At 46.7% G+C, this 22,831-nt stretch overlaps 2 protein-coding genes across 3 annotated transcripts; both read left to right on the top strand.

Moving 5' to 3' along the window:
• Positions 1–1,479: 1,479 nt before the first annotated feature.
• LOC131105430 (cortexin-3) lies at positions 1,480–6,831 on the top strand. Its single transcript, XM_058053545.1, has 2 exons — positions 1,480–1,634; positions 5,767–6,831. Exon 2 carries the CDS (start codon positions 5,843–5,845, stop codon positions 6,092–6,094), a length of 252 nt encoding a protein of 83 aa, XP_057909528.1. The 5' UTR covers positions 1,480–1,634; positions 5,767–5,842; the 3' UTR covers positions 6,095–6,831.
• A 6,146-nt stretch (positions 6,832–12,977) lies between these two features.
• On the top strand, positions 12,978–22,830 carry ptpn23a (protein tyrosine phosphatase, non-receptor type 23, a). Of its 2 annotated transcripts, none has more exons than XM_058053304.1 (24): positions 12,978–13,207; positions 14,185–14,259; positions 14,342–14,469; positions 14,603–14,679; positions 14,959–15,008; positions 15,362–15,493; positions 15,561–15,641; positions 15,732–15,863; positions 15,987–16,034; positions 16,703–16,759; positions 16,838–16,896; positions 16,983–17,062; positions 17,157–17,271; positions 17,352–17,417; positions 17,494–17,639; positions 17,714–18,028; positions 18,101–18,255; positions 18,367–18,698; positions 18,828–21,135; positions 21,205–21,389; positions 21,468–21,572; positions 21,727–21,865; positions 21,928–22,041; positions 22,114–22,830. In XM_058053304.1, exons 1-24 carry the CDS (start codon positions 13,124–13,126, stop codon positions 22,654–22,656), a joined length of 5,526 nt encoding a protein of 1,841 aa, XP_057909287.1. In that variant the 5' UTR covers positions 12,978–13,123; the 3' UTR covers positions 22,657–22,830. The 2 variants fall into 2 exon arrangements, with proteins under 2 accessions (XP_057909287.1, XP_057909288.1); XM_058053305.1 differs by having other exon boundaries at positions 15,561–15,645; positions 15,736–15,863.
• The last annotated feature ends 1 nt before the right edge of the window (position 22,831 follows it).

The raw sequence follows: 22,831 nt of genomic DNA, 5'->3' as shown, positions 1-22,831 counted from the left end.
CACAGGTGAGGGGAGGGAACATAGATGGACCTCGAAACTGACAGCTTTGCCTTCTGGCTCAGCTCTCTCTTCACCATGACAGACCTCATTATTCCAGATGCTGCACCCATCCTCCTGTCAATCTCACACTTCAACCTTCCCTCACTCTTGAGATACTTGAACTCCTCCACCTTGCTCACTCCAGACAACTATTCATTCATTCATTTTCTACCGCTTTTTCCTCACGAGGGTCGCGGGGGTGCTGGAGCCTATCCCAGCTGTCTTCGGGCGAGAGGCGGGGTACACCCTGGACTGGTCGCCAGCCAATCACAGGGCACATATAGACAAACAACCATTCACACTCACATTCATACCTATGGACAATTTGGAGTCGCTAACTAACCTAGCATGTTTTTGGGATGTGGGAGGAAGCCGGAGTACCCGGAAAAACGCATGCAAACTCCACACACAGATGGCTGAGGGTGGAATTGAACCCTGGTCTCCTAGCTGTGAGGTCTGCGCGCTAACCACTAGACCGCCGTGCCGCCCCTCCAGACAACTAAGAATGTTAAAATGTAGGTTATAAAGGTTCAATGATGTTCACAGTTTGATTATGGAGCAGATTTCTCTCTTTTCATTATTTCTTATGGTCATTGTTAGTATTAGTACCAGGTGGGGAATAATGTTGTCAATGCATTTGAATGGAATGAAGTTATTAGTGGTGCCATACTGACCCCCTGTGGTCATTAATGTGTAGTACATGAAAAGGTCCACATACTGTATGTGTTTGCTTTGTTTATCGAGAGCGTTCAAAAATCATTCATTCATGTTCTTGTATTTCTTGTCCTCATTAGGGTCACGGAGGGGCTGGAGCCTATCCCAGCTTTTTTGGTATAGGCTCACAAGTTACATGACTTATGTTATTTGGTTTATTTCGTTGTGCAATATTTAAATTGAACTTATTGTATTTCATATGAGACTTGTAATGCAAGGCTTTTGTTCTGTTGATATCTGTAATCTATATGGCGGGCTATTCCTTCGCTTCGATTGTGGAATTGAATTTTATTTGTGGATGTCTTATCTTCCACTTACAGCATCATTGCTTCTTCCACTTATCTTCGATTACTTAGGTGGGGGTCGAAGGGGGGTGGTCATTGTGGGCTTATCAGCTGTCAGTCACAGGATGAAAATACGGTGCAGTGCTCAATGCTCACCGCTAGAGGGAGACGCTGAACAACATGTTGACAGAGCGGAAGCTTCGGTATAGAGTATATACAGTAGATGATATAACCTTCAACATCATGCACGTTGTAACCTTTAACCCCCCAGGGGACACTCCCACATTCCTTAATGCCCTTATTTGGCTCATATTTACAGCGTGTGCGTGCGTGCGTGGGGGGGGTTCACTCATTCGCTTGCAACACATCACCTCGCTGGAGGATTGCCATGGCAACAGGTTGCTCATAGCGACGAGGTACCGCTCCGTTCCCGCCAGCCAGAGTGCCCGAGAACGAGCACAAACACACAGGCGCGCGCCAGGGTGAGGTCCGTGCGCCGAGACAGAGAGGCGGCTCGTTTGGACGCGGGAATCGAACCTGCGGAATGTGACTTCTTGACGACGAGAAGAAGAAGAAGAAGAGGAAGGAGAGGACCAGGTCAGTGACACGCGCAGTGGCACTTTTGGTGGCAAGACAACATATTTTTTGTCATTTGCATTCATGAGCAACATTCCTGCACGAGCACGACCATGAAGATCAACTGGCCATTTCATTAGGTACACCTGTTAGCTGCATGAAGAGTATGTACATGATTGACATCAGCACACTTCATTCTTTTCTATATGCCTTATTGTGATAACAGCAATAACAAATAAAAGTTAAGCAATGACTTGAATTATTCTATTTGATTATTCTACACTAGATTATTATTATTATGGGCCTGCCTGCTGTGCAATCGCTGCCTTTGGACTTATTATTCAACATGCTTATATATAGTGTATATTATTTTGATGATTATTAGATCATATTCTGCCGCAATTAATTCAGGCCACACCAAGCAAGGAACTCCCACATCTCTAATTAGCCAACAAAGTGAAAACTGAACCAATTGATTAAGTACACCCACACCCACAGCACCCTCAAATATGTTATATCGCCGCATAAGTCTACATGGTGCATTTCTTTTGTATCATATTGCATAACCATGGCAACATAATTCCTACAAAACTGACCAAGAATAGTAATTATTAGGTACACCCAAAATGCACCTTACCTCCTCATGCATGTGCTTCTTCCCAGGCCAGTAACACACTTCTATAGGCCACATTGACAAAAATAATTATAATGTACAAGAATAAAATCATACATTTATGAGAAAAAAGTTTACAAAAGTTGACATTTACAAGACAAAGGTCGCACATTTAATAGAAAAAGGTCACATAAGTCCCTCCTGTGCATAGACAGCTGTCTCAGGCAATGCTTGTTATAACAGTAACAAGCAACAGTAATAGTATTAAAATAACCAGTGTAGTGGTTAGCGTTCAGGACTTCGGAGAAAACGCCCTGGGTTTGAATCTCCACAAGGAAGCATCATTGGTATTCATCAGGAAGGGCATCCGGAATATAAAGTGCTCAAGTCTAAATTAGTATGCGGATCAAAAAGATCTCCTGTGGCAACTCCGAAATCAGGGGAAAAAAACAAACAAAAAGTCATACATTTTTGTTATACGGCGGACAAGTGGTTATCAAGTTGGCCACAAAGTCAGGAGACCTGGGTTCGATTCTCTGCTTGTGCATCTCTGTGTGGAGTTTGCATAACATGCATGTCCAAATTGTCCATAGGTATGAATGTGAGTGTGAATGGTTGTTTGTCTATATGTGCCCTGTGATTGGCTGGCGACCAGTCCAGGGTGTACCCCGCCTCTCACCCGAAGACAGCTGGGATAGGCTCCAGCATACCCCAGCAACATAGAAAATGCACGGATGGATGGACATGAGACTAAAGTCGTAAATTTAGGAGGAAAAAAAACTCATAACTTTATGCTACATTCATTGCCTGAGTCAGCTATGAAAAGAGAGACCTTATGTGACCTTTGACCTTGGGCATGTGGAGGGAGCGGGGTAAGGAAAGCGGAAGTGAGGGCTAGACATGCTAATACGTTTGTGCTCGACTTCTCTGTTCTGCTGCCACGTTATAAATAAAAGCTTGCCTGACACACATGACACATAATACTATGACTTTGTTGTCTATAACATACACCCGAACGCACCATCACCCCACCACCACAGCTCCATTGATTGATGGCATTTTGAATGCACACAGATACTGTGATGAGATCCCGAGGCCCATGGTAGTTCATCATTCATCATTCATCCACGACATCACGTCATGTTGCAGCTTGTGTTGTGGCTATGCTAAGGCATAATTACGCAATAATCTTGCTGTCTAATCTTAAGGTCTCGTTTAAAGGCCTCTGCAGTTTGTGGGGCCTTATGTGGTCAGGGAGGGTACTCCACAGCCTCAAAGCTGCAGAAGAAAAGGCCAGTGTTAGAAAGCCCATCATTTACATTGCATTGTATGTTCAGTGGGGTGGCACGGCGGTCGAGTGGTTAGCGCGCAGACCTCACAGCTAGTAGACCAGGGTTCAATTCCACCCTCGGCCATCTCTGTGTGGAGTTTGCATGTTCTCCCCGTGCATGCGTGGGTTTTCCGGGTACTCCGGTTTCCTCCCACATTCCAAAAACATGCTAGGTTAATTGGCCACTCCAAATTGTCCATAGGTATGAATGTGAGTGTGAATGGTTGTTTGTCTATATGTGCCCTGTGATTGGCTGGCCACCAGTCCAGGGTGTACCCCGCCTCTCGCTCAAAGACAGCTGGGATAGGCTCCAGCACCCCCATGACTCTCATGAGGAAAAAGCGGTAGAAAATGAATGAATGAATGTATGCTCAGCTTTGAGTGTCATTTGTCCTACGGTGTTCAGTGGTCAGTAAACGCACCACAGTGCGGACGTTTTTTTCGGTTGAACAATTTATACATGTCGGGGCCTTCCTGAGCCTCATACATCATATCACCAGGTTGATGCTGCGCGTGAATGCATAGAGTACCACATCATAACCTAAATAAAATCACCAAAAGAGGACAACCTTCCGTGTTCTTTGATTTGAACACACCATACCTTTGACCGCTCCACACCAGTGCATCCTGGGAGACGATCTCACAACCCGAGAAGCCTCTCCGCTACAGCCTGAGAATTTGAATTTTTTAAAGAATTTGCCTGCATGCAGCTTTTTATGTTTCCTAAGATCATTAAAGCTATTTTGATGTACTTTTCCCAAAATGTACTTTTCCCAACTCTGACCCTAAAACTAAGGTACGTTCCAAACCTTACCGGACATGATTTAGAGCAGGGGTCTCAAACATGCGGCCCGCGGCCAAATGTGGCCCGCAGGACACTAGGTCCCCGCCTTGATATGAAAGTTTAATGTTAGTGCGGCCCACGCAAGTTTGATATGGATGCTGTATGGTATCATGTACCCAGAAAAAATTATTACGTTTGATTAATGTTCATGTTAAAGGTTAAATAACTGTTAATAGTTATCCTCCCTATCCGTGTGGAAGTGGTAAGTTTTTGGCTATATAAGTTTAAAGGAAATAACTTGAAGGCTACCGTTTAGGTCGCTAGCTCTCTAGTTTGTGAGTTAGCATGTGTCTCAAGACCCTGCAGTTGCACAATATGTTGTAAATAAAAAGAGTATAAATGTGACTATAGTCGTGTTTTGTCATGTCTACAGGGCTCTAATAATGCTTTGTTCATTTTAATCTGAAAAAAATAATTTGTCTACCCACCAACTATATGTGGTTTCTTAAGTTTTTATTATTTGCTGTTTTATTATTATTATTATATTTATTTAGTACTGATTGATTGATTTTCTTTATTCTTGATTTGTTTATTTATTTTTCATCTTATTTTGTGCAGAAAAATAAAAATTAAGATATTTGAGAACAGTGGAATGTTTTATCAGAGCTTTTCTTGTAGAAAATCGGAACCAAAGCACTGAAAAAGTTTGTATATTTTTCTGTTTTTAATAAATGCATTTTTTTTTTTGAAAACCTGATGCGGCCCAGTCTCACCCAGACCCTAGCTCCAGTGGCCCCCAGGTAAATTGAGTTTGAGACCCCTGATTTAGAGTATGACTTTTTTACAGGAAATAGTATGACATACATATGATATAGTATATAGTATTTTGGGACTCATAGTATAACATGTTTTGGGACATGATGTATACTTTTTATGTACAGTAGTATGACTTTATAGGACATACAGTGTGACTTTTTTCCAGACATGATATACAGTATGGTTAGGAGATGGGTTTGATTCCCTGCTCGGGCATCTTGCATGTTCTCCCCGTGCATGCGTGGGTTTTCTCCGGGTACTCCGGTTTCCTCCCACATTCCAAAAACATGCTAGGTTAATTGGCGACTCCAAATTGTCCATAGGTATGAATGTGAGTGTGAATGGTTGTTTGTCTATATGTGCCCTGTGATTGGCTGGCGACCAGTCCAAGGTGTACCCCACCTCTCGGGATAGGCTCCAGCATAAAAAGCGGCATATAAAATGGATGGATGTTGGTACCAAGCAGTGGTGCAGTGGTGCATGGGTGCCCTACAGCGTGTGTCCCCGTAATGATGTTATTGTTTACCTAGCTGACCCTGCTATGTCAGCCCATGTGACCAGTCAGGACCAGTCTATCAAATGTAACATTTGTGTTTTTTTTGTCCACCAGGTTGTTTCTTCCGAGCCCGTCTTCCCTGTGAGGTTTGAGAGCGCCCACCAAAGAGCTGGAGCCGCGACGCTCAAGCATGGATGTGCCCAGGATGGCCGAGGGCCTCTTCAGCAGCACGCTGTCGACGTCGGGCGGCGGCCATCACGCGGCATCCTACCTGACGCTGGAGCAGAAGGCGGCATTCGTCTTCGTGCTGCTGCTCTTCATCTTCTTGGCCCTCCTCATCGTGCGCTGCTTCCGCATCCTGCTGGACCCGTACCGCAGCATGCCCTCGTCTAATTGGACCGACCACACCGAGAAGGACACCTTCGACTACCGCATCGTCTGAGCTCTGGCCCCGCCTCCTCAAGATCACAATGGCTGCTCAGTCACCGGGAGAATGGCTGCCAGACCTCCTCCGCCCCTCCCCCCGCCACTAGTGGACTACCTCGTTCCTCCGTGTTGTGTGTGGAACGTCTCAACAGGGTCCAAATGTTTTTTCTTGACTTTGCAAAACGAGTTTACAAGCGAGCGTCTTTATTAGAGTTAGACAATCAGTGTTGTCCCGCATAGTCGACCTCCTCCAAGGCCTCTCACGCCTTCTTCTTCGTCTTCTTGACACCGTTACAAGACCTCCCTTTAACGTGAAGTTAGGACAGACGAATGGTGGCGGTGTCACGTGACCTTCCAGCCTTGAGTTTCCTGTGCTGTACCGTGTGCCTCATAGATGTTCTTCTTACAGCGTCACTGCCCGCAGTCTCCTCTCATCCGACCCTTTAGCAACTGACGCCGTGACTCTTGTCAGCCTTATAGTGTAGATTGTTTACAGTCTTCTTGGCCTTCCTGGTGATGTCATTCAAAGAGAGACATTCCCCGCCTCCTCTTCCTCCTCCTCCTGGGAATCTTTTTGGCGACATGTGACATGTTCTCGTGATGCTGTGGCCTTTCCCCCCTTCCCCCCCAAAAAAAACAGTCGCACAAGTTTCTCTCTGGCTTTGTGGTGTGCATGTAGCTGGCAGACGTGCATGGTAGACGTGACGTGCGCGCTTCCTGATGTGTCCTGTCTGTGCCGGAGGCTTCGCTTTCCTTCCTTGTTTTTGGAATAAAACATTGCACAGCCTCCGTCTCGGTGTCTCTTCCTTCATGGCGTGCCAGGAGGCAGCAGGTGTTCAGAGACAAATAAAAGATGGATTCCTCAAAGCAATGCCGCTCGGGTGCTGGAAAACATTTCAATTTCACATTTTATCAGCGGCCGGCAGCAGGAGCCCGCCGGGCTCTCGATTGGTTCTCGTGAGGCAGACAGGGAGCATGTACACACAACTACACACACACACACACACACACAAGGCTCCAGGTTGTCCTCTGAGTCGAGACCCAGCATTACAACGGAACAACAACAATAATGTTGTTGCTAAATTTTGCATCCAGCCCGGGGATCAGAATTTGAAATGGGACATGATCTTGTTACGTAACGTGCTTGTTACTTTTCAAAAGAAAGAAGAAAAAATAAGCTGCTTAGCGCTATTAGAAAGTGTCATGGCCACCATTGCAATATGTTGACGAATAAGTTGAGCGGACAGGGCGAGCATTCTGATTGGCTGACTGACACAGATGATATTATATTTCCTGTTACCAAGGCAACCGGAGTCTTTCCTTTTCGAACGGTGTTGGTTCTCGTCTGCAGTGAAACCATGGTTACGCCATGTCGTTTTAGTGTTGCATGTACGGATTAATAATACCGATTTTCTCAGCTGATATTGGCATAAAAATTAGATGTCATGTCATGTTGTCATATTTTTTTGCCGTTACTGATATTAGCATGCGAGTGAGACCTCATCAAATTGAAGCATCCACCACAGAGCAACAAGCTAGCTAGCTCAGTATGTCCGCGCTGTGAAATGAAGGTTTCAAGGTTGGTAAGTATGTTAGAGTTCTGCTAACAATGCTAGCTCAGCGCACTGTCAAACTAAAACATACAGAAACATGTCAAAGTATGATTTACACAGGATATCCATCCATCCATCCATTTTCTATGCCACTTGACTGACTGAGGTCATTGAGCAATTCCAGTGCAGCACGAACAAATGGGTGTGTCGATTTAACCTGCCGGCATCCTCCGAAAGGAGCAGACAGGAGGCAGTCGTGCAGGAGACGCTAGTGCTCGGCATGCTAGTGGCAGTGTGGCTATCCTGCATCGAAGCTCAGATTGACTGGATATTTGCTAATACATACAAATTATGGGACACAATTAACAAAGCATTGTTAATTGGCTTGTCTATTTGTTGAGTGTGAGCACTACGACACCAAGCTGATGTGCAGGACTCAGTGGCGTAGTGGACCAAAGCAAGGGTAGCTGTGCAGAAGGTCATGCCGCCAGCACCTCAGCCCGTCTCAAAAGCCCAATGAGTGTTGTCAGCCTTGTGAGAGCCCTTTTCAACTTAATGCCAATGTATCTTGTTGCAGCAGAGAAGGGCAAAGATCATCCGTCAACAATGACATTAAGCTCACATTGTGCCTCCTTGTCGTAAAGGTGGAAGGTTGCTGTCACTGTTTTTTGGTTACACTGAGCTTCAGCTTCCATTTTTGGAGATACATAAGTGGATAAGAGTTTCTCTCAGAATGCATGACCACCAAGTCATCAACATGTGCAAATTTTTTGGACCAATGTTGCTAGCATGTACAATATAAATGTTGAATAAGAGGGGAGCCAGGACTGATCTCTGTGGGATGCCATTTCTGAGGTGCAGCAATCTTTGGGCCATAACTAGTGGAGAGGGTAAAACTGCAGTTTCGCACAAACATCACGATGAAAGAGACCATGTGCCTGTCTGTCAGTAGGCACAACATCTTCCAGATAAGGCCACATTGCCATACAGTGCCAGTGGTGATTAATCCATTTTTGAAAAATACAAGCTAGGAGGTAGCGATATTCAAACCACAATGTAGCGAAGGACGACTGTAATGCAAGTAGGCAACATTCATTGATTCATTCATTTTCTACCGCTTTTCCTCACGAGGGTCGCGGGGAGTGCTGGAGCCTATCCCAGCTGTCTTTGGGCGAGAAGCGAGGTACGCCCTGGACTGGTGGCCAGCCAATCACAGGGCACATATAGACAAACAACCATTCACACTCACATTCATACCTATGGACAATTTGGAGTTTCCAATTAACCTAGCATGTTTTTGGAATGTGGGAGGAAACCGGAGTACCCGGAGAGAACCCACGCATGCACGGGGAGAACATGCAAACTCCACACAGAGATGGCCGAGGGTGGAATTGAACTGTGGTCTCCTAGCTGTGAGGTCTGCGCCCCAATTAGGCAACACAGCATCTTTATTTTACCATGCTTAAACAATACTGACGCTATAAATTCACAACGGTGTGGAGAGAAGGGGGGGGGGGGGTCATGACAGAAAGTAATTGAGAACCACTGCTGTGAAGTGTTACGTTTTGCGATTGAATGCGGCTCCAACTAAATAGTAGCACTGACTACTAATGAGAACCATGAATCACTCGAAAGTCACACGCAGCTTTTTGCCACTCTTTCTATAACATATTGTATTATTTGTGTTATTTTGCTCATGCAAACATTGTTTATATGTAAAAGACATCAAGTGACATCACGGTAAAAGAAGCATAATGACATTAGTTTGAGGGAAGAGCTACTGTCTATATCGATATCAGATATGAGATATCAATAGGAAAAAACAATATGGAGCATCTCTCACTGCAAGGGTGTAAGGTTGCATAAACATATAGTGAAAACAATTTAAGCAATGAGTTCAAAAATGAATGAAGAATGAACGTGAGATAAGGATGTACCTCATTTCACCTCAAGGTGGAAGGTTCCAGAAAAGGCATGATAAGAAGTCAGGTGTTAATTGTGTGCACTAATAAGGTGTCAGGTGTATTCGGTGCTAACCAGTGTCAATCATTAACCCAATATGTGGTGCTGAGTCACCCTGATGGATGTTTGCAACATGGCGTACATTCATGCAAAAAGTTAATCATTAACTCGAACAAATGACGTAGCACGCTGATGTCTATACTAGTCTGCCATCACCAGTCGATCACATCATCACTGTTACTACACGTTAACTATGTGTTCAGACTGTGATCCAGCACATCCAACGACGCCACACCGAGTCTGTGTAGGTGAGGAAGATGAGGCAAAGAGGAAGATCACTGCTGCAATTACCAGGAAGAAAAAAAAACAAGCATCGATCAACCGCCGTGTACGACACATCTTCTTGTGAGGGGTCACCTTGGACGAGAGCGCATGCTGAGAACTTCCTTTAATGCTCCAGCATGGCACTGAAGAACATGCACACTCACACTAACACTAACACAATAACAACACAATGATGAGTGGGGTGGAGCAGCACCTCAAAGATGATATAACAACAACTCCCACATTTTTTTTCTGTATCCACGGTAACCACACCACTGCTGGCCTGGACTGCTTCCATTTCATTTACGCTCACTAGCATCATCTATTTCAACACTTCCAGTGATACACACATCCAATGATATAATGTAATATTATTTATGAAGTTTTTTTATTGTATTTGATTTGTTTTGGGGGCTGCACGGCGGTCGGGTGGTTAGCACGCAGACCTCACAGCTAGGAGACCAGGGTTCAATTCCACCCTCGGCCATCTCTGTGTGGAGTTTGCATGTTCTCCCCGTGCATGCGTGGGTTTTCTCCGGGTACTCCGGTTTCCTCCCACATTCCAAAAACATGCTAGGTTAATTGGTGACTCCAAATTGTCCATAGGTATGAATGTGAGTGTGAATGGTTGTTTGTCTATATGTGCCCTGTGATTGGCTGGCCACCAGTCTAGGGTGTACCCCGCCTCCCGTCCGAAGACAGCTGGGATAGGCTCCAGCACCCCCGCGACCATTGTGAGGATAAGTGGTGGAAAATGAATGAGAATGATTTGTTTTTGTTTATTTATGTGTATAATACAATATTATTTAGACTATGCATAATATAATATAGTGTATTCGGAATTACCTCAAAATATAACAAAGTGTTACAGATACAGATTAAGTAGTTAGTTTGGGTTAGTGCAACATTCCAATATACCCAGCTACTCTTTTTGGCCATTCTTGGTTTCTCAATCGAGCCATCTGCCTTTGCAAAGCCAAAAGCTTCTCCAAGATGTCTTCCCTGTTGTGATTCAGTAAGTAACAGTTTATCAGTGTCCTATCTGTGTTTATTTTGTCTAAGTCATGGAGCAAACACACTTGTCTGTGTAGCATTATAGCATAGAGGAAGCATGGTTACTAATAGCCTTTTCCCATCACAATTAGTGGCTCAACCCGAGTTTTTACACACTGGTAGTCCCGCAAAACACATTACACGTTACCGATGCCGTAGAAAACGCTAAAATGCTATAGCGACTTACCATATAGAAACGTCTTGAAGTAACCTCATTTCTTGAGAAACTTCGGACTGTCCAGTCTCCACTTCCGGATTGGATTCAGGATCCAACACATATGCCTGTATGTTAAAAGCGGACATTTTAAAAAGATAAATTGCCGTTTATCAACTCCTATAAAGTTGGAGGCACAATCCAGAAGTCTTTATATGCACTTGGCATTGGGAAAAATCGCCGTTTATTATCAAGTCTGGGTGGAATACATTAAAACAGGCTGTTATCGTGGGAAACACGAAATCCAAAGAAGTACAGCTGAATAGGTGCAGATTCTGGAAGAACACAGAAAGCTTTCTGTGCTGGTTATTTTGTGTAGCTGCTCTATAGGAGTCCACAACTCAATACAAAGGGCTGAAAAATGAACACAACAGATCTGTTTTAAGCAAAGACAATAAATCGTTATTACTTATTCATCTTGCGAACATACAAGGAAAATATTCATGAAGTGTTCCATCATCCTTGTGCTCCTTATGGGAAATGATCTCTGTAAAACATAAAAAAGACATATTTAAGTGGTGGCTTGTTTTTATACTAACATGTTAGTTTGTGTTTTCGAATATGCTCGTCATGCTCCTTTGGCTGAGTGGCACGCAGACATGTAACCATGGCAACAGCAGTCAGAAAGATCTCTGCAATGTCTCTCATTTTCTTGCTCCCTGCTCTTCTTCCTCAGCCCCCGACGCACCCCCGCACCTCCCGTCTGTCTGCTCAGACCGAAAAGTCTGCCATGGTGGTCTTTTAGTGTTTCTCATACATGACACTGGTGTGTATGTCTCTTTCCTCTCATCTTCATGTTTGTCTGTCGCTTGAATCGTCATGCTGTGTGTGTGTGTGTGTGTGTGTGTGTGTGTGTGTGTGTGTGTGTGTGTGTGTGTGTGTGTGTGTGTGTGTGTGTGTGTGTGTGCGTCCACCTGTAGCAGCATCATCAGCTCAGGTTGCCATGGTGATGTCTGGAGCCGTCTGGCAGGCCTTTCAGCTACACAGAGCATAGCGCCCTCCACTGGTGAGAAAAAGAACACACTCAAAGCGATGCAGACAAGTTGGGGAGTGATTAGGTTTTATTATGAATCCATAAGTCTGCTCGTTTCCGGTGGTTTGGCTGGTGATATAAGTCAGTTGGAAAACTGTAATACTGAACACATTATTGTTATGTTTATTGCCATGTTTGCATAAATCACCAACTTCACACAGCTCAATGTTTGAAATAATTATAATATATATAAATAATTCAAGAATAAAGTCTCAAGGATCACTTGCACACATACGTAAACCTCATTATCTGAACATTTGGCATCGTTTAACACGGGAATACAACATTCTAACTACATTTATAGGTCAGAAAAGTGGAAAAAAGCAAAATAGGTCCCCTTCAAGCCCAGATCTAAACCACCACACCCACTTCGGGTTTATGCCCCGCCCACTCCGAGTACGGCTATGGATACAGATAAGATGGGTGAACGGATAGATACAACAGATAGTGGGGTACTCGCTCATCCCTACTCTTTAGGGATTATAATATAGATGTGTTCTTAAATGGAAATACAAATTAATCTATATTTTTTCAGCATTGTTTCTCTGTCAGTTACAATTAACACAAAAAATATGAATTCTAAATTACAATTTAGTTAGGAGCGACTCAGGGGTAGTTTGTTTTCCTCGGCGTAAATAACTTCATCCGACTGTGCAAGACAATGTGTTTAATCAGTTACAAATCAAAGATAAGCTAAAATGAGGATATGTTGACTACATTTCCCACAATGCATCACGTCTTGCTGTCTTTGGGAGTGTACGTGACGTATGCGCATTTCCGGTTTAAGTGTCGACGTCTCCATGACACAGTTGTTTGGGAAAAGGATTGTGTGTGTCTTCGTCAGACATCTAATCCAACCTTGTGTGGCTTCTTAGCGGCGGAGGGCACCGCGAGCAGCCGGCCGTGATGGAGGCGGTACCCCGCATGCCGATGATCTGGCTCGACCTCAAGGAGGCTGGAGACTTCCACTTCAGCCCGTCAGTCAGGCAGGTGAGCTGGGCGGTGACGCCAGCAAGTGGCCTCAAAGTCGCACAAACAAGGAATGTCCGGTCGCGGTTCCACCTTGTTGGGACAACGAACGATAACCAGAACCGAACCAAGCCAGGGACTATCGAATCTTTTCGAGGAAAACATCATCGAGAGAACTTTCCAGAACAGCTAATTACTGGCTAGCTACAGCCTGCCGTTTGCTTGCTAACGTTAGCTTCTTGCTAGCTGTCGCCACATCGGACTAAAGTCCAGCGTTATGGCAAGCAGCTAATTAAACACATCATTAAACAGCTCAGTTCCGGAGCAGGCTAAAATTGATCAGCTAGGCTTCGTACGGCCGGGTCTGACCAGGGCACTATGACATCACTATCACGGGACGCGAGTGCTCGTCAAAGACATGCCAACTATAAGACTTCATAACTTTGTGTAAATAGCAAACGTAACAGCATCCATCCATCCATTTTCTATAAAGCGGAGGTATGCTGGAGCCTATCCCAGCTGGGGCGAGAGGCAGGGTACACCCTGGACTGCTCGCCAGCCAATCACAGGGCACATATAGAACCATTACATATACAACCATTCATACCTTTGGACAATTTAGAGTCGCCAATCAACCTTTGAAATGTGGGAGGAAACGGGCGAAAACCCACACATGGGGGAGAACATGCAAACTCCAAGCAGTGAATCAAACGCAGATCTTCCTCATCTTCTGACTTTGTGGCCAATATGCTAACCACTTGGTCACCGTGCGGCCACACATCACAGCAATAAATATTTATTATTGTTTGGCATTTAGGGTCATAGATAGATATATCATTGTATGTATCTCCAGATCTCACAGATTAAATAAGTTGTCTATAGTTGACATCCTTCAGAAAATGATGGTTCTTTGTGTCAAAAATACAATGATCTATTAAGTTTAAAAAAAAAGTGTTGGCATGATCTCAAAGGAAACCTGTTTGTTGTCTCTCGACTAGTTCATCTTGAAGAACTACGGCGAGAATCCCGACAACTACAACGAGCAGCTGAAGAAACTGGAGACGCTGCGGCAGGTATATGTGAAAGTCATGTGACCAAGTCACCATGGTTTGAACAAGTAGCTGAAGTGTGTGTGTGTACATGCATTTTCCTCAGAATGCCGTGAACGTCACCAGAGACTTTGAAGGATGCAGCACGTTGAGGAAGTACTTTGGTCAGCTCCATTACCTCCAGAGCCGTGTTCCCATGGCAACAGGCCAGGAGGCCGCCGTACCTATCTCATGGTAACCATAACCCCATAAATCTGTAGCTTGTTTTCTAGTAATGTTGAATTCTAGCATGAGGTTGTATCAATAAGGAAGTTCGACATTTGACTGAATCACGGTGGTCCTCCATAATCATTGTGTGCTTGTATAGGACAGAGATCTTCTCTGGTAAGACAGTCACCCATGATGACATCAGCTATGAGCAGGCGTGTATCCTCTACAATCTTGGTGAGTACAGTTTGACCTGTTAAGTTTGTTGTTTGTTGACAAAGCTGCTCTACTCAATTATGTTTGGTGACAAGTAGCATCACCGCCTTTATAGAGCATTTTTTCATTGGGAACAACGACTCAACAACAGTGTCACCTGACTAAACGTCATTCATTGAAATGTATTTAATAATAGCAATTTATTTCAATTATAGGCACCTTTTACAAATAAGAGATAAGGACCAATAAATACATTAATTACAAAACAATTTCATGAAACTCACCTGTTTTGATGTGCAGGAGCGCTGCACTCCATGTTGGGAGCCATGGATAACCGCGTGTCAGAGGAGGTACAATGCACACAAACGCACGCATGCTGAATCACACTCACTCCAGTGTCTTCGATACATTCATCCATTTGTGGCAGCCGGACCTCCACAAACACTGTAGATTAAAATGGCACTTATTGGACACTTTTGGAGACTTAGACATGAAAGCAGGTAAAGCTCTTCTCAACAAGCAGTAGGTCCTGCTGTTCTTAAAAAAAGCAATCACAAAATTTATTTGTAAACATATTTATTTTCCTTTTTATGTTTTTTGCTCACTTACACAAGCGTCATGGCCATCTATTTGTATTAGAAATTGATGCCACATATAGATTGCTGTCCTGTGGGAAACACCACTCTCTGTGTTGTCTGCTCAGGGCATGAAAGTATCATGCACACACTTCCAGTGTTCAGCAGGAGCATTCTCCTACCTGAGGGATCATTTCAGTCACAGCTTCAGTGTGGACATGAGTCATCAGATCCTCAACCTCAACATCAACCTCACACTGGTAGGTGTGTACTAAAAACAAACATGGACATACATCGTCTCATGCACTGTGTGTGTGTGTTTCACAGGGTCAGGCTCAGGAGTGTCTTTTGGAGAAATCCATGCTGGACAACAGGAAGAGCTTCCTGGTGGCTCGCATCAGTGCTCAGGTTGGTATCCTGTTGTCAAACATGAAACCAGGATGGCAATGTTATGACTTTGTTGTTGGGTGATTAAGTGTGTGCAATGTGACGGTACAGGTAGTGGATTACTACAAGGAGGCCTGCAGGGCTCTGGAGAACTCAGAGACTGCCTCCTTGCTGGGAAAGATCCAGAAGGACTGGAAGAAGCTGGTCCAGATGAAGATTTACTATTTTGCCGCCATTGCTCACGTGAGTGCAGCATGTGTGACATGCACGTCCTACTTCCTGCATCTTTCCTTTTAACCCAATACCAGTGGACGTTATGTGTGTGTGCGAGTTAACCCACCAAATGAACACATCTTGTCTCCATAGCTCCACATGGGTAAACAAGCTGAGGAGCAGCAGAAGTACGGCGAACGGGTACATGCACATATTCATGCATGCACATGTTTGCAGCCAATAGTGTGCACTCGGTTGTCCAAAGTTTTTCTAGCAAGGGCTGCTTATGTAATAAATGAACACTTGACACTAAGGTACACAAAATTACCTAACCCTAAACACTACTCATTAGTTCTTCAATAAATAATCAAAATGTATGTTCTTTAGTTCTTCAGTAACTACTCCACTCATTAGTTCTTCATTAGTCCCTCAGCAACTATAAATTTACGGCCTTTAGTTAATCAGTAACTACCCTATTCATTAGTTCCTCAATAGTTTTTTATTGTTGTTCAGTAACTACTCTAAATGTATGTGCCTTAGTCATGAGTTCCTCCATAACTACTGTATGTTTGTGTACTTTATTGTAAGGTGAGACCAACACTTTGACATATATTGAACATTGAACGATGCTAAAAACAAATCCAACCACATGTACACTATATTAAGCTAAGCTATCTGGAAAAAAAGCTTTGTGTTATAGCTCACAAATTAGTGTAATGTGTAACAATAAATCTCATTAACAGTCAATTTTTCACAATATACGAAAGGCTAATAAAAAAAATTAGCTGTGGGGCATTATTGGAATTTGGACACCCCTGATGTGCAAAGCGAGTGAAGACTGAGTGTGATTGGATGTCATTTGTCTTCAGCTGGCGTACCTTCAGAGCTCCTTGGAAAAACTGTCTGAGGCAATCAAGCTCGCTAAGGTACAAACCTCCTCAGAGGGTCGTCATTATTTGTCACCGGTGTCCCAAGTGACCACCTTGTGGTGTTTGTGCAAATAGGGTCAGCCAGAGAGCGTGCAGGAAGCCCTAAGTTTCACCATGGATATCATCGGTGGAAAGTAAGAACGCCTTTTTACCATGCAGAATGTCTTGTGGACATCCAAGCTTGCACACGTTTAATTGGCTTTGACTGTCCATGCTGCAGGTTTAACTCTGCCAAGAAGGACAACGACTTCATCTATCACGAGACTGTTCCTTCTCTGGAGAAACTGACATCTGTCAAAGGTCGCATGAAGTTTGCTTCATTTGAGATGTGACAGCTTCAGTCTGTCTGCAAAGACGGCTAATATCCAAGATCCATTGTGTGTGTCCTCACCAGGTGCCCCACTTGTCAAAGCGCTCCCAGTAAACCCCACAGACCCCAGTGTGACTGGACCAGACCTCTTTACCAAGCTGGTTCCCATGGCGGTCCATGAGGCCTCCTCCCTCTACAGGTACACACATGTGTGGTTAGCATGTTAGCACGCAAGCAGCATGTGTCTACACATGTACAATGTCTTTTTTGTGCCAACAGTGAGGAGAAAGCCAAGCTGCTGAGAGATGTTATGGCAAAGATTGACAGCAAGAACGAGACGCTGGAGTGAGTAGAGCCTGTGCACATGCAGACATAGGTTTCAGGTTGCTAAATGCTAATCTAATATGTACCGTGGCCCCAGGCAGTTCATGGACTCTCTGGGTTTGGAGCCTGAGTCTGTAGACACCCTGGACATGTACAGCCACATCCCTCCTGTCCTAATGGAGAAGTGTGCCGCTCTCAGCGTCCGACCCGACACCGTCAAGAGCCTTATCCAGGCCATGCAGGGCGAGTGGCAAAAACTAGACCCAGAGATAACAGACCAAAATACTGTCTTCGTCTTACTTTCTTTGCCACTACAGTCCTCTCAGGTGTCTTCACTGATGTGGAATCGTCCCTAAGAGAGATCCGAGATGTTCTGGAGGCAGACGAGGCTGGCGAGCGAGCACTCCAGGAAGTTGTCCCCAATGTAGTGGAGCCGCACCCAGTGTCACAGGCCCAAATTCTGGCTGAGATCCGCAGGGATCTAGAGAAATACATGGAAGCCCACGAGAAGGCCAGTTTCACCAACACGGAGCTTCACCGGGCCATGAACCTGCACATCAGCAACCTGCGCCTGCTGGGGGGACCTCTGGAAAACCTTAAGGAGGCTTTGCCCCAGCCACAACTCAGTGAAGGTCAGTATGCACAGACAATGTTTTATACCAGCAATAGAAGCGCTACATTGTGGGGTCACTTTGTGCCTGCAGAGGAAGTGGCAGGGCTTCAGTGCATGAAGCGGCTCCTGTCTAAGGTTCAGGAAATGAGGGATCAGAGAAGCAGTTTGGAGAAACAACTTCGTGAGCTCATTCAACAAGATGACATCACATCCACTCTGGTCACCATCGAGCGAGCTGACATGAAGGTAGCTCAACATTCCGGACATTCACATTTGTACACACTAGAAAGTGTAGTCATTTTTTTTATCATCCATAAAGTCAACATGTGACACTTAAACCTGCCTTTGACCTTCTAGCATGTGTTTGAGGAGCAGCTGAAGAAGTATGAGCAGGTGAAAGTGTACATCGACCAGAACCTGACAGCCCAGGAGGCCATCCTGAAGGCTCTGACCGAGGCCAATGTTCAGTACGCATCCATCCGCAAGGGTCTCAGTCAAACAGAGCAGCAGTGGAACAGCATGGTCCAAGGTCTGGTGGGCTCCTACGAAGCCTACGAGGACCTGATGAAAAAGTCTCAGGAGGGCAAGGACTTCTATGATGACCTGGAGGCCAAAGCTTCACGTCTGCTGGAGAGAGCAAAGACTGTGTGTCAGACCAGAGATGATGAGCGGAAGCCTATGCTTGACAAGTAGGAAATATATGCTACATATATATGCCATATATACATGTATGTACATATGTACATGTGGACCAAATGCTAAAACTTGTATCTCAGTCCGTAATGTGGTTCCTATCTTCTTACCTGCTCACCTGTTAGAGAACGCCTGAAAAAGCCTCCAGCAAGGCCCACAGCAGCGAAGCCCTCCTTGAAGCCAAAGTCTCGGGATGAGGACTCAGCCTGCTCCAGTCTGGACGATCCAGAGTTGGTCCAGCTCAACGCAGCAATCTTGGCTTTAGGAGAGCAACCAGAGGAGCTACACAGCCTCCCACCTGTCATTCCTCGTCTTCCCACCTCTGTGGCTCGCCTGACAGGTCCAGAAGCTTTTCTTCCCCCTGGTGGCAGCGGTTCTTTACCTTGGTCCGGTTCTTCAGCTCCGGGTCTTCCTCGATTCCCAGCCAATCTTCCTCCTCCAGAGCTTCTGGCACGGATTGCTCAGTTTCCAACTTCTGGCGCCGTGGTGACACCAGGACCTTTGGCGTGCGCACCCGTTCCTCAGATGCCTTCGCAACTACCAACGCAGGCACATTATAGGCCACCTGCTCCTCAAGTCCCTCAAGTTGGCCCAGTTTGTCCAGCTCCAGTTCGGCCCTCAACCACCACAGTGGACAGCATTCAGGCCCCCATCCCCAGCTACACTCCAACACCTCACCACCCCCTCCCACCTGCAGTTTCTACTGCTTATACTGTACCCCCACAGATCGGAGCATACCCCCAGTTTGTTCCCCAAACGGGGGCTCAGACTATGACACACCAGCAGCAGAAACCAGTTCAGCAACAGTACCCTCTACCTGTGGGGCAGCCAATCCCCCCAAGCTTCCAGGTGGGACCCAGACCCCTTTCTGGCCACCACCCTCCTCTGCAGCCTTACCCACACGGTTACTTGCCCCACCAGTCTGGTGCCCCTCCACAGTACCCACAAACATTCCCAGGTCACATGCAGCCACAACCAAATGGCTACCAGGCTCTGCCTCCAATACCCCAAGGCTACCAGACCCCTCAGACGTATGCCCCCCATCAGCACTCTCAAGCAATGCCAGGCTCCATGCCATGCCCACCCCAAGGCCTAGTGCCCCCACAAAGTGCTCCTCTTCAACTCCCTCCAACGTCTCAGACAACACCGCCTGTTTCTCAGCCTTACCTGTCCCATCCAAAGCAGCAAATTAGCGCGGGGGCAATCTCTCACCACCACACCCCCATGTCCCCTGGTGCACAGCAACTAGCATCCCATCCACAGACTATCCAGCCCCCCCTTCCTGCACAGATGCCACCTGCTCCTCACATCCACCTTCCAAGAGGTCCCATGGCACAAATGCCCCCCCGGGGCCTAGCACCACAGCACCATCCCCACCCAGGACAACATTCCATTCCAAACATTTCCCAGCCTCCCATGTCAATGCCCAGTCAAAGCCAGGTCCAAGCCCACCACGCTGTGGGTGTTTGCTACCCTGGAGGGCCCCCCATGTTGCCTCAGCAGCCCCTGGCACCCCAGCCCGTGGCCCCCCAACAGTCTTCTATGTACCCATCAGTGCCAGGCACTAATGTGCCCCTAAGTGGTCCACAGTGCCCCCCTGCTATAGGCCCACATAGTCTACATCCTCACACCCTGCCCCAGCACATGGTCCAACCTTCAGCAGGACAGACAACCATCCCCCCTGCCCCTTCACCTGTTCCCTCTACCGCCCCTTCACCAGGTCCCGCATCTCTGGGTTTGATGCCCCAGCCAAGACCCACTTCTACTCCCAACATGGGGGGCGTCGTTCCACCCACTCTTCCCTCGCCCTCAGCAGCGTCTCCCTCCACATCCCTGTTCCAGCGTCAGAACTCTAGCAACCACGACCTCCTCTCCTCCAGTCCAGAGAGTCAACCCGGGGGCACCAAGGCCCCCACCAATGTCCTCCAGCCCACCAAAGCAGATCCCCCAGAGGGGGAGCGGCGGAAGAAGGACGCCCAGGGAGTTCTCTTGATCGAAAGTGACCCTTACCAAGCTCCAGAGGTCGTTGCCCATCTTCACAGTGAAGTAGAACGTTTCAGAACCCGAGTGGAGTCCCTGGACGACCCTTCAGGGACGGACGGAGAGCTGTCGGTGCTCGATGCCTATTGGAAGGAGCTCCAGGAGCAGCAGGAGAAAAACGTCCGGCAGTTGTCCATTGCTATCGCCCGCTGCTACACCATGAAGAACCGCCACCAGGACATCATGCCCTACGACCTCAACAGGGTGGTCCTGCAGTCGGGCAAAGACGACTACATCAACGCCAGTTACATCAAAGACTTGTCACCCTATTGCCCTGAACTCATCGCCACTCAGGCGCCGCTCACTGGCACCGCAGCTGACTTCTGGTTGATGGTGTATGAGCAGAAAGTATCCCTGGTGGCCATGCTGGTCTCAGAGCAGGAAGTGGAGAAGGTATGACACGCAGAGTACGCTTGTTTTTTTTTTTTTTATCCAAGTCTGAACACTTTCTCAACATCTCAGGGGAAAGTTATTCGCTACTTCCCGACGGAGCGTGGCCAGCAGCTATTTCAGGGTCCCATCGTACTCACCTTGACCACGCAGAAGGTCATGCCCACGCATGTGGAGCGCATGATCAGCCTGCAGTACCGTGACCAGAGCCTGAAGCGCACAGTTGTTCACCTGCAGTTCACTTCCTGGCCAGAGCTGTAAGAATGCTCACTTCCTCCTAGTCCATTCATTCATTCGTTCTTTCAACCTGTGACGTGTTCTCTCCTCACCACCAGGGGGCTCCCTGACAGCAAGAACAACCTGCTGAACTTCATCCAGGAGGTCCATGGCCACTACCTGCACCAGAGACCCTTACACACCCCTGTGGTAGTCCACTGCAGGTGAGACACTGTCCCAGCACGTCTCATCTTCATCAGCATTTTTCAATGTTTTAGTGTGCTAAAAAAAAATCCATGTTAAGGTACGAGATGTAGTCAGGAAGTTGCAAACTTGGCAGAAGTCATTAAGCAGGCCTTGCCTACTTTCTCTCTTAAGCTCTGGTGTCGGGCGCACGGGTGCCTTCTGTCTGCTGTATGCGGCGCTTCAGGAGCTGGAGGCCGGAAACGGGATTGCAGACCTTCGTGTGCTGGTGAAGAAAATGAGGCAGCAGAGGAAGAACATGCTGCAGGAGAAGGTAAGAGGTAAAAGTCTCTTGGCCTTTGCAAAAAGCTGAATAGCAAAGCGTGTCGTCTCCAGCTGCACCTCAAGTTCTGCTACGAGGCTGTGTTGAAACATGCTGAGCAGGTCCTGCAGAGACATGGTATCTCCATGGCAACCTGCAGCAAGACCACCAGCTCGGCCTCCTCAAAGGTGATGTGCCCACGTTGGCCAATATCCCGCATGACTGTCCGATATTGACGTCTGGTCTTCTTGGCTTTGCAGTCATACTCTCGCCAGGGGTCCCAGCAGGATCTGGTCCTTGGGGGCGACATGCCCATCAGCTCCATACAGGCCACCATTGCCAAGCTCAGCGTCCGCCCACCCAGCACCCAGCCAACGGAAGGCGAGGTCTGTTTTGGCCTAGAGGAGCAGCCCGTCTGCTTTTCACCTCCCCTCGACTTGCTGGACGACGGCCCCCAGGACGTTCCAGATCCGGCCACCTCATTTGGCTCCCCTCTGTCCCCCACTGCTGAATCCCCGCCACCACCCAACGGCCTGGATGTTGCGTCCTCACCGTTGATGCTCCCGGAGACTCCGCCCACTCTGCCATCTGTGTCCTCTGCTCCTGCACCTTCGTCTTTGGAGCTGCTGGCCTCGCTGTCGCCTGAAGCCTTCTCCATGGAGGGCGGGCGGCGGGGCAAGCAGCGTGTCACGAAGCAGAGCTTCCTGCAGCCAGTGGAGGGTGAGGGTCTCCACGGGACCCGGGGGGGCGAAAGCACGGACCCCCTCAGTGGCCTGGATCCTCTGTGGAGCCTCAGTAAGTAAATATTTTGACATCCAGAACAATCCCAGCATGTACTGCACAGCCAAGTGATGCTTTAACAATGCGCAGCTGAGCGGAGCTTGTTGTAAGATGACCAATCAGCAATGAGTTTGTATTTTAGAAGCCTCACTAATTGTTAAAAGATGTTCAAAAGTAAATAAACTTAGTCTACACAAT

Source organism: Doryrhamphus excisus, chromosome 17 (assembly GCF_030265055.1).
Source record: "Doryrhamphus excisus isolate RoL2022-K1 chromosome 17, RoL_Dexc_1.0, whole genome shotgun sequence".
Classification (NCBI taxonomy): Eukaryota; Metazoa; Chordata; class Actinopteri; order Syngnathiformes; family Syngnathidae; genus Doryrhamphus; species Doryrhamphus excisus.
Note: the sequence above shows the minus strand (reverse complement) of the source record. Positions and strands in the feature narration are given on the sequence as shown.

Coding starts and splice junctions, on each gene's coding strand:
- LOC131105430 (XM_058053545.1), top strand. CDS start 5,843: ATGGATGTGCCCAGGATGGCCGAGGGCCTCTTCAGCAGCACGCTGTCG.
- ptpn23a (XM_058053304.1), top strand. CDS start 13,124: ATGGAGGCGGTACCCCGCATGCCGATGATCTGGCTCGACCTCAAGGAG. Junction 16,897..16,982: donor ATGGATATCATCGGTGGAAA/GTAAGAACGCCT, acceptor TCCATGCTGCAG/GTTTAACTCTGCCAAGAAGG. Junction 17,063..17,156: donor GAAACTGACATCTGTCAAAG/GTCGCATGAAGT, acceptor TGTCCTCACCAG/GTGCCCCACTTGTCAAAGCG.